At 45.9% G+C, this 11871-nt stretch overlaps 1 protein-coding gene across 7 annotated transcripts in view; it reads right to left on the reverse strand.

Annotated features, from left to right (window-relative positions):
• Positions 1 to 1581, reverse strand: part of ALS2CL (ALS2 C-terminal like) — a 65562-nt gene extending 63981 nt beyond the window's left edge. For all 7 annotated transcript variants that reach the window (XR_015773854.1, XM_088062619.1, XM_088062615.1 and 4 more), the window contains exon 1: positions 4 to 1581. Coding sequence is in view for 6 of the 7 variants with exons in the window: in XM_088062619.1 (XP_087918745.1) it covers positions 4 to 114 (111 nt within the window). In the remaining variant the exon portion in view is untranslated. The remainder of the gene's footprint in view (positions 1 to 3) is intronic.
• Between the last annotated feature and the right edge of the window lie 10290 nt (positions 1582 to 11871).

Consider the following 11871-nt stretch of genomic DNA (forward strand, 5'->3'; position numbering starts at 1 on the left):
TACCTGGCAGGGAGCGAATTCCCGGCTGGAACAATCTCCGGCAGGCTCGGAAATCTGGGAATTCTCGCTCTTCCCGAGCCTGGAATTTTTCCCTCCCATTTTTCCCTCCCACATCGGGGGCAGAGCCCCAAATCCCAACCTCCCACGGAATTACAAAATCCCGATCCTCGCCATTCCCAAAATTCCTGCTCCTCCTCTTCCCTTTTCCTGAGTTTTTTAAATAATCCCGGATTTTCGTATCCCGGATTTTCGTATCCCGGATTTTTGTCATCCCGGATTTTGCTCATCCCGGATTTTTTATATCCCGGATTTTTTATATCCCGGATTTTTGTAGTCCCGGATTTTCGTATCCCAGAGTTTTGTATCCCAGATTTTTCTCATCCCGGATTTTCGTATCCCGGATTTTTGTCTTCCCGGATTTTTGTCTTCCCGGATTTCTGTATCCCGGATTTTCGTATCCCGGATTTTCGTATCCAGGATTTTGCTCATCCCGGATTTTGCTCATCCCGGATTTTTCTCATCCCGGTTTTTCCTCATCCCGCCGGGATTTTCGGGAAGTTGAAATTTCCGGGAGTGAAAAGGGAAAAGGTCACGAGGGGGTTTTGGGGTTTTGTTTTTTTTTGTGATCCCAAAAAACCCCAAACTTTGGGATTTGTTTTTCTTCCTCCTCCCCCCTCCAGGCTCCTTCCCATTGGCTGAAAATTCCAGGAAATCCTTGGAAAAGGAGTTGTTTTTTTCCTGTCGTTCGCAGGGAGGCGGGGAGCGCTTCCCTAAAAACTCCAAATCCCATCCCGGAATTCCCAAATCCGTCCCTCGGCAAATCCCAAACCCCTCAGCCCCAGGAATTCTCTCCCCTCCTCCTAAAAATCCCGAAATCCGATCCCAAAATTCCCAAATCCCGCTGGGAGGAGCTCCCGGAGATCCCAGGGCAGTTCAGGCACCTTTAACTCTTTCCTGTCCTCCTAAAAATCCTAAATCCAACCCCAAAATTCCCAAATCCATCCCTCAGGAGATCCCAGATCCCTCAATCCCAGGAATTCTCTCCCCTCTTCCAAAAAATATCCTGAAATCCGATCCCAAAATTCCCAAATCCCTCAGTCAGGAGCTCCCGGAATTCTCTGGGCAGCTCAGCCGCTTTTAACTCTTTCCTTTCTTCCCAAATCCGACGCCAAAACCGACCCCAAAATTCCCAAATCCCTCGGGCAGGAGATCCCAAACCCTTCAGTCCCAGGAACTCATCCTAAAAAATCCTAAATCCGATCCCAAAATTCCCAGATCCCGCTGGGAGGAGCTCCCGGAGATCCCAGGGCAGCTCAGGAACCTTTAACCCTTCCCTGTCCTCCTAAAAACAAATCCCCAAATCCCATCCCAAAATTCCCAAATCCATCGGGAGGAGATCCCGGACATCTCAGGCACTTTTAACTCTTTCATTTCCTCCTTAAAACCCCGAAATCGACCCCAAAATTCCCAAACTCATCCCTCAGGAGATCCCAAATCCCTCAGCCCCAGGAATTCTTTCTCCTTTTCCAAAATAAAATCCTAAATCCGATCCCAAAATTCCCAGATCCCTCAGTCAGGAGGTTCCCGAGGTCCCAAACCCCTCAATCCCAGGAATTCTCGCCCCTCTTCCCAAAAAAATCCCAAATCCCGTCCCAAAATTCCCAAATCTGTCCCTCGGGAAATCCCAAATCCCTCAGCCCCAGGAATTCTCTCCCCTCCTCCTAAAAATCCCGAAATCCCGTCCCAAAATTCCCAAATCCGTCCCTCAGGAGATCCCAGATCCCTCAACCCCAGGAACTCATCCTAAAAAATCCCGAGATCCCATCCCAAAATTCCCAGATCCCGCTGGGAGGAGCTCCCGGAGTTTCCTGAGCAGCTCAGGAACCTTTAACCCTTCCCTGTCCTCCTAAAAACAAATCCCCAAATCCCATCCCAAAATTCCCAAGCTCATCCGACCGGAGATCCCAAACCCCTCGACCCCAGGAATTCTCTCCGCTTTTCCAAAAAAAATCCCCAAATCCCATCCCAAAATTCCCAAATCCCGCGGGCAGGACATTCCAAACCCCTCAGCCCCAGGAACTCCTCACCTTCCCCCTAAAAAAACCCCGAAATTCGATCCCAAAATTCCCAAACCCCTCAGTCAGGAGCTCCCGGAATTCTCTGGGCAGCTCAGGCACCTTTAACTCTTTCATTTCCTCCCCAAATCCGACCCCAAATCTGATCCAAAAATTCCCAAATCCATCCGACAGGAGATCCCAAACCCTTCAACCCCAGGAACTCTTTCCATTCTCCCTAAAAAACTCCTAAATCCGACCCCAAAATTCCCAAATCCATCGGGAAGGGGAGCCCGGGATCTCTCTGAGCAGCTCAGGAACCTTTAACCCTTCCCTGTCCTCCTAAAAATCCTAAATCCGATCCCAGAATTCCCAAATCCCTCGGGAGGAGATCCCAAACCCCTCAACCCCAGGAATTCTCTCCCCTCTTCCAAAAAAATATCCTGAAATCCCATCCCAAAATTCCCAAATCCCGCTGGGAGGAGATCCCAAACCCTTCAGACCCAGGAACTCATCCTAAAAAAATCCTAAATCCCATCCCAAAATTCCCAAATCCATCGGGAGGAGATCCCGGACATCTCAGGCACTTTTAACTCTTTCATTTCCTCCTTAAAACCCCGAAATCGACCCCAAAATTCCCAAACTCATCCCTCAGGAGATCCCAAATCCCTCAGCCCCAGGAATTCTCTCTCCTTTTCCAAAATAAAATCCTAAATCCGATCCCAAAATTCCCAGATCCCTCAGTCAGGAGGTTCCCGAGGTCCCAAACCCCTCAATCCCAGGAATTCTCGCCCCTCTTCCCAAAAAAATCCCAAATCCCATCCCAAAATTCCCAAATCCGTCCCTCGGGAAATCCCAAATCCCTCAGCCCCAGGAATTCTCTCCCCTCCTCCTAAAAATCCCGAAATCCCGTCCCAAAATTCCCAAATCCGTCCCTCAGGAGATCCCAGATCCCTCAACCCCAGGAACTCATCCTAAAAAATCCCGAGATCCCATCCCAAAATTCCCAGATCCCGCTGGGAGGAGCTCCCGGAGTTTCCTGAGCAGCTCAGGAACCTTTAACCCTTCCCTGTCCTCCTAAAAACAAATCCCCAAATCCCATCCCAAAATTCCCAAGCTCATCCGACCGGAGATCCCAAACCCCTCGACCCCAGGAATTCTCTCCGCTCTTCCAAAAAAAATCCCCAAATCCCATCCCAAAATTCCCAAATCCCGCGGGCAGGACATTCCAAACCCCTCAGCCCCAGGAACTCCTCGCCTTCCCCCTAAAAAACCCCGAAATTCGATCCCAAAATTCCCAAACCCCTCAGTCAGGAGCTCCCGGAATTCTCTGGGCAGCTCAGGCACCTTTAACTCTTTCATTTCCTCCCCAAATCCGACCCCAAATCTGATCCAAAAATTCCCAAATCCATCCGACAGGAGATCCCAAACCCTTCAACCCCAGGAACTCTTTCCATTCTCCCTAAAAAACTCCTAAATCCGACCCCAAAATTCCCAAATCCATCGGGAAGGGGAGCCCGGGATCTCTCTGAGCAGCTCAGGAACCTTTAACCCTTCCCTGTCCTCCTAAAAATCCTAAATCCGATCCCAGAATTCCCAAATCCCTCGGGAGGAGATCCCAAACCCCTCAACCCCAGGAATTCTCTCCCCTCTTCCAAAAAAATATCCTGAAATCCCATCCCAAAATTCCCAAATCCCGCTGGGAGGAGATCCCAAACCCTTCAGACCCAGGAACTCATCCTAAAAAAATCCTAAATCCGATCCCAAAATTCCCAAATCCATCGGGAGGAGATCCCGGACATCTCAGGCACTTTTAACTCTTTCATTTCCTCCTTAAAACCCCGAAATCGACCCCAAAATTCCCAAACTCATCCCTCAGGAGATCCCAAATCCCTCAGCCCCAGGAATTCTCTCTCCTTTTCCAAAATAAAATCCTAAATCCCATCCCAAAATTCCCAGATCCCTCAGTCAGGAGGTTCCCGAGGTCCCAGATCCCTCAATCCCAGGAATTCTCGCCCCTCTTCCCAAAAAAATCCCAAATCCCGTCCCAAAATTCCCAAATCCGTCCCTCGGGAAATCCCAAATCCCTCAGCCCCAGGAATTCTCTCCCCTCCTCCTAAAAATCCCGAAATCCGATCCCAAAATTCCCAAATCCGTCCCTCAGGAGATCCCAGATCCCTCAACCCCAGGAACTCATCCTAAAAAATCCCGAGATCCCATCCCAAAATTCCCAGATCCCGCTGGGAGGAGCTCCCGGAGTTTCCTGAGCAGCTCAGGAACCTTTAACCCTTCCCTGTCCTCCTAAAAATAAATCCCCAAATCCCATCCCAAAATTCCCAAGCTCATCCGACCGGAGATCCCAAACCCCTCGACCCCAGGAATTCTCTCCGCTCTTCCAAAAAAATCCCCAAATCCCATCCCAAAATTCCCAAATCCCGCGGGCAGGACATTCCAAACCCCTCAGCCCCAGGAACTCCTCGCCTTCCCCCTAAAAAAACCCCGAAATTCGATCCCAAAATTCCCAAACCCCTCAGTCAGGAGCTCCCGGAATTCTCTGGGCAGCTCAGCCGCTTTTAACTCTTTCCTTTCTTCCCAAATCCGACCCCAAATCTGATCCCAAAATTCCCAAATCCCTCGGGCAGGAGATCCCAAACCCTTCAGTCCCAGGAACTCATCCTAAAAACTCCTAAATCCGATCCCAAAATTCCCAGATCCCGCTGGGAGGAGCTCCCGGAGTTTCCTGAGCAGCTCAGGAACCTTTAACCCTTCCCTGTCCTCCTAAAAACAAATCCCCAAATCCGATCCCAAAATTCCCAAATCCATCGGGAGGAGATCCCGGACATCTCAGGCACTTTTAACTCTTTCATTTCCTCCTTAAAACCCCGAAATCGACCCCAAAATTCCCAAACTCATCCCTCAGGAGATCCCAAATCCCTCAGCCCCAGGAATTCTCTCTCTTTTTCCAAAATAAAATCCTAAATCCGATCCCAAAATTCCCAGATCCCTCAGTCAGGAGGTTCCCGAGGTCCCAAACCCCTCAATCCCAGGAATTCTCGCCCCTCTTCCCAAAAAAATCCCAAATCCCGTCCCAAAATTCCCAAATCTGTCCCTCGGGAAATCCCAAATCCCTCAGCCCCAGGAATTCTCTCCCCTCCTCCTAAAAATCCCGAAATCCCGTCCCAAAATTCCCAAATCCGTCCCTCAGGAGATCCCAGATCCCTCAACCCCAGGAACTCATCCTAAAAAATCCCGAGATCCCATCCCAAAATTCCCAGATCCCGCTGGGAGGAGCTCCCGGAGTTCCCAGGGCAGCTCAGGAACCTTTAACCCTTCCCTGTCCTCCTAAAAACAAATCCCCAAATCCCATCCCAAAATTCCCAAGCTCATCCGACCGGAGATCCCAAACCCCTCGACCCCAGGAATTCTCTCCGCTCTTCCAAAAAAATCCCCAAATCCCATCCCAAAATTCCCAAATCCCGCGGGCAGGACATTCCAAACCCCTCAGCCCCAGGAACTCCTCACCTTCCCCCTAAAAAAACCCCGAAATTCGATCCCAAAATTCCCAAACCCCTCAGTCAGGAGCTCCCGGAATTCTCTGGGCAGCTCAGGCACCTTTAACTCTTTCATTTCCTCCCCAAATCCGACCCCAAATCTGATCCCAAAATTCCCAAATCCATCCGACAGGAGATCCCAAACCCTTCAACCCCAGGAACTCTTTCCATTCTCCCTAAAAAACTCCTAAATCCGACCCCAAAATTCCCAAATCCATCGGGAAGGGGAGTCCGGGATCTCTCTGAGCAGCTCAGGAACCTTTAACCCTTCCCTGTCCTCCTAAAAATCCTAAATCCGATCCCAGAATTCCCAAATCCCTCGGGAGGAGATCCCAAACCCCTCAACCCCAGGAATTCTCTCCCCTCTTCCCAAAAAATATCCTGAAATCCCATCCCAAAATTCCCAAATCCCGCTGGGAGGAGCTCCCGGAGTTCCCAGGGCAGCTCAGGAACCTTTAACTCTTCCCTGTCCTCCCCAAAACAACCCCAAATCCGATCCCAAAATTCCCAAATCCCTCGGCAGGAGATCCCAAACCCCTCAGCCACTTTTAACCATTTCCTTTCCTCCCAAAAAACCCCAAATCCCATCCCAAAATTCCTAAATCCATCCCTCAGGAGATCCCAAACCCCTCAGCCCCAGGAATTCTCTCCCCTCTTCCCAAAAAATCCCCAAAATCCCATCCCAAAATTCCCAAATCCATTGGGCAGGAGATCCCAAATCCCTCAGCCCCAGGAATTCTTTCTCCTTTTCCAAAATAAAATCCCAAATCCCATCCCAAAATTCCCAAATCCATCCCTCAGGAGATCCCAGATCCCTCAACCCCAGGAATTCTCTCCCTTCCCCCTAAAAAATCCCAAAATCCCATCCCAAAATTCCCAAATCCATCGGGCAAGGAGATCCCAAACCTTTCAGCTCCAGGAACTCATCCTAAAAAATCCTGAAATCCGAGCCCAAAATTCCCAAATCCGTCCCTCGGGAGATCCCAGATCCCTCAGCCCCAGGAATTCTTTTCCCTCCTCCTAAAAAAATCCCCAAATCCGATCCCAAAAATTCCCAAATTCCTCGGTCGGGAGCTCCCAAACCCCTTTAACCCTTTCCCCCCCCCCCGAAGGATTTGTGGTTGCAATTCCAGGGGCGTTTTTCCCTCCAAAAATTCCAAGATTTTTCCACGGAGAACGCGGAGATGGGGAAAATAAAAATCCCAATTTTTGGGATCGGCGGCTCCAAAATCCCCGAGAATTCCATGGAAATTCCCATGGGATTCGCTCCGGGATTATCCCAGGTGTTGGAAAAGAACGGGAAACTTGGAATTCCCGGGAATTTCCTTGGATCTACTCCGAGCCGGGAATTCTGAGCCGGAATTCCGGGATTTTCACATTCCCGGGAAATCCAGCCGTGATTCCAAAACTCCTGAAAAAATCCCGGAATTTTCACTGGGGAAACTCAAATCCAGAGGATGGGGGGGGATGGGAAAAGAGGCTCCAGGAAAAACCGGGATCGGCAGCGGGAATGTGGAAAAACCAGGATGGAATTCCAAGATTAATTCCAGGAAATTCTGCTGGAATCCAGGATGGAATTCCAGGTTTAATTCCAGAGAATTCAGTGGAAAACCAGGATGGAATTCCAATTTTAATTCCAGGGGAAACCAGTCCGGAGTTCCATGTTTAATTCCAGGAAATTCTGTGGGAATTCGGGATGGAATTCCAAGTTTAATTCCAGGAAATTCAGTTGGAAATTGGGATGGAATTCCAGGTTTAATTCCAGGAAATTTTGCTGGAATTTGGGATGGAATTCCATGGTTAACTCCTGAAAATTCCAGGGCAAACCAGGATGGAATTCCAGGTTTAATTCCAGGAAATTCATTGGGAATTCGGGATGGAATTCCAAGTTCATTCCAGGAAATTCTGCTGGAATTCAGGATGGAATTCCAGCTTTAACTCCTGAAAATTCCAAGGAAAACCGGGATGGAATTCCAAGTTTAATTCCAGGAAATTCATTGGGAATTCAGGATGGAATTCCAAGTTTAATTCCAGAGAATTCAGTTGGAAATTGGGATGGAATTCCAGGTTTAATTCCTGAAAATTCCAGGGAAAACCAGGATGGAATTCCAAGTTTAATTCCAGAGAATTCAGTTGGAATTCAGGATGGAATTCCAAGTTTAATTCCAGAGAATTCAGTTGGAATTCAGGATGGAATTCCAAGTTTAATTCCAGGAAATTCACTGGGAATTCAGGATGGAATTCCAGGTTTAATTCCTGATAATTCTGCTGGAAACTGGGATGGAATTCCAAGTGTAATTCCAAGAAATCCGGGCTGGAATTCCAAGTTTATTCCAGGAAATTTTGCTGGAATTTGGGATGGAATTCCAGGTTTAATTCCTGAAAATTCCAGGGCAAACCAGGATGGAATTCCAGGTTTAATTCCAGGAAATTCATTGGGAATTCAGGATGGAATTCCACGTTCATTCCAGGAAATTCTGCTGGAATTCAGGATGGAATTCCAAGTTTAATTCCGGAGATTTCAGTGGGAAACCAGTCTGGAATTCCAAGTTCATTCCAGGAAATTCTGCTGAAATCTGGGATGGAATTCCAGCTTTAACTCCTGAAAATTCCAAGGAAAACCGGGATGGAATTCCAAGTTTAATTTCAAGAAATCAGTGGGAATTCGGGATAGAATTCCAAGTTTAATTCCAGGAAATTCACTGGGAATTCAGGATGGAATTCCAAGTTTAATTCCAGGAAATTCACTGGGAATTCAGGATGGAATTCCAAGTTTAATTCCAGAGAATTCAGTTGGAATTCAGGATGGAATTCCAAGTTTAATTCCTGATAATTCTGCTGGAAACTGGGATGGAATTCCAAGTGTAATTCCAAGAAATCCGGGCTGGAATTCCAAGTTTATTCCAGGAAATTTTGCTGGAATTTGGGATGGAATTCCATGGTTAACTCCTGAAAATTCCAGGGAAAACCAGGATGGAATTCCAGGTTTAATTCCAGGAAATTCCAAGGAAAACCGGGATGGAATTCCAGGTTTAATTCCAGAGAATTCAGTTGGAAATTGGGATGGAATTCCACGTTTAACTCCTGAAAATTCCGGAGGAATTCAGGATGGAATTCCAAGTTTAATTCCAGGAAATTCAGCTGGAATCCATGGAATTCCAAGTTTCCTGGGAATGACGGGGAAATCTCCGTCTCCAGCTCGGCTCCGCCATTCCCGATTCAATCCCAGCGGGATGGAATTCCCGGGATGCAATTCCGGGATCGCATTCCCGGTCTCCATGGAAACGCGATTTAAAAGGAAAGGCGGCAAAAAAATTCCCGGAATTCCCAAATTTTCCTCCCTGGAGGGCTCTGGAGCTTTTCCTACCGGGAATTTTCTGGGATTTCCCCAGATTTTCTCAATTTTTCCCTGATTTTTCCTGGATTTTTCCCCAGAATTTCCTGGATTTTCCCATAAATTTCCAGATTTTCCTGGATTTTTCCCAGATTTTCCCAGATTTTCCCAAATTTTCCCAGATTTTTCCCAGATTTTCCCAGATTTTCCCATAAATTCCCAGATATTCCCAGATTTTCCCAGATATTCCCAAATTTTCCTGGATTTTCCCCAAATTTTCCCAGATATTCCCAGATTTAATTGGATTTTTCCGGTGTTTTTCTCCAATTTTTCTGAATTTCCCCAGATTTTCTGGAATTCTCTGGGATTTTCCTGAATTTTTCCCAGATTTCCCTGGATTTTCCTATTTTTTTCCAGATTTCCTTGGATTTTTCCCAGATTTCCCTGGATTTCCCTGGATATTCCCAAATTTTCCCGGATTTTCCTTAATTTTCCCGGATTTCCCTGGATATTCCCAAATTTTCCTAATTTTTTCCCAATTTCTTCCAAATTTTCCTGGATTTTTCCCAGGTTTTCCTTAATTTTTCCCAAATCTTCCCAGTTTTTCCAGGATTTTCCTGGATTTTTCCCAGATTTTCCATAATTTTCATGTATTTTCCCAGATTTTCATGGATTTTCCCCAAAATTCCCAGATTTTCCTGGATGTTTCCTGCATTTCCCAGATTTTTCCAGATTTCCCTGGATATTCCTGAATTTTCCTCGATTTTTCCCAAATTTTCCTGGATTTTTCCCAATTTTTTCCCCAATTTTTCCTGGATTTTCCCAATTTTTTCCCAGATTTCCCTGGATTTTTCCAAGATTTTCCCCAATTTTTCCCTAAATTTTTCCACATTTTTCCAGATTTCCCTGGATTTTTCCCAGATTTTCCTGGATTTTCCCAGATTTTCCAAGATTTTTCCCAATATTTTCCTGGATTTTTCCTGGATTTTCCCCAAAATTCCCAGATTTTCCTGGATGTTTCCCAGATTTTTCCCAGATTTCCCTGGATTTTTCCCAGATTTTCCTGGATTTTCCCCAAAATTCCCAGATTTTCCTGGATGTTTCCCAAATTTTCCCAGATTTCCCTGGATTTTTCCCAGATTTTCCAAAAATTTCCTGGATTTTTCCCAGATTTTCCAAGATTTTCCCAGATTTTCCAAGATTTTTCCCAGATTTTCCCTAAATTTTCCCAGATTTTTCCAGATTTCCTGGATTTTTCCTGGATTTTCCTGGATTTTGACTTTGGGAAGGAGGGGTCGGAGAGGATCCCAAATCCCGCAGGAATTCCATCCCAAATTCCCCGGGAACGGGAAAAGGAATTCCCAGGAATTCCCAGGAAAATCCCAAAGAAACCGGGATTTCCCAACATTCCCATAAAAACCGGGATGAGGAAAATATTCCCAACATTCCAAGAAAAAGAAGCGGGATGAGGAGGAAGCCGAGGTTTGGGATCGCTCCCGGGATTATTCCGGGATTATTCCCAAGATTATCCCCAAAATTCTTCCCAGGATTTTTCCAGGATTGTTCCCAAAATTCCTGGGATTTTTTCTGGAATTTTTCCCAGGATTTTTTCTGGAATTTTTCCCAGGATTTTTTCTGGAATTTTTCCCAGGATTATTCCCAGAATTCCCAGGATTTTTCCCAGGATTCCCAGGATTTTTCCAGAATTGTTCCCAGAATTCCCAGGATTTTTTCTGGAATTTTTCCCAGGATTTTTCCAGGGATTTTCCCAGGATTATTCCCAGAATTCCCAGGATTATTCCCAGAATTCCCAGGATTTTTCCAGAATTGTTCCCAGAATTCCCAGGATTTTTTCTGGAATTTTTCCCAGGATTTTTCCAGGGATTTTCCCAGGATTATTCAAAAAATTCCTGGGATTATTCCCAGAATTCCCAGGATTTTTCCAGAATTGTTCCCAGAATTCCCAGGATTTTTTCTGGAATTTTTCCCAGGATTATTCCCAGAATTCCCAGGATTTTTCCAGGGATTTTCCCAGGATTATTCAAAAAATTCCTGGGATTATTCCCAGAATTCCCAGGATTATTCTCAGGATTATTCCCAGGATTTTTTCTGGAATTTTTCCCAGGATTATTCCCAGAATTCCCAGGATTTTTCCCAGGATTCCCAGGATTTTTCCTGATATTTTCCCAGGATCAATAAAAAAATTCCCGGGATTATTCCCAGAATTCCCAGGATTTTTCCAGAATTGTTCCCAGAATTCCCAGGATTTTTTCTGGAATTTTTCCCAGATTTTTCCAGGGATTTTCCCAGGATTATTCAAAAAATTCCCAGGATTATTCCCAGAATTCCCAGGATTATTCCCAGGATTTTTCCCAGGATTTTTCCAGAATTGTTCCCAGAATTCCCAGGATTTTTTCTGGAATTTTTCCCAGGATTATTCCCAGAATTCCCAGGATTTTTCCAGGGATTTTCCCAGGATTATTCAAAAAATTCCTGGGATTATTCCCAGAATTCCCAGCATTATTCTCAGGATTATTCCCAGGATTTTTCCTGGAATTTTTCCCAGGATTATTCCCAGAATTCCCAGGATTTTTCCTGATATTTTCCCAGGATCAATAAAAAAATTCCCGGGATTATTCCCAGAATTCCCAGGATTTTTCCAGAATTGTTCCCAGAATTCCCAGGATTTTTTCTGGAATTTTTCCCAGGATTTTTCCCAGATTTTCCCAGGGATTTTCCCAGGATTATTCAAAAAATTCCCAGGATTTTTCCCAGGATTTTTCCCAAGATTTTTCCAGAATTGTTCCCAGAATTCCCAGGATTTTTCCTGGAATTTTTCCCAGGATTATTCCCAGAATTCCCAGGATTTTTCTCAGGTCTATTCCCAGGATTTTTCCAGAATTGTTCCCAGAATTCCCAGGATTTTTTCTGG

The sequence above is a fragment of the Pseudopodoces humilis genome, chromosome 1 (assembly GCF_049639895.1).
Source record: "Pseudopodoces humilis isolate 2021_Gansu_Grassland_sample_001 chromosome 1, ASM4963989v1, whole genome shotgun sequence".
In the NCBI taxonomy this organism is placed as follows: Eukaryota; Metazoa; Chordata; class Aves; order Passeriformes; family Paridae; genus Pseudopodoces; species Pseudopodoces humilis.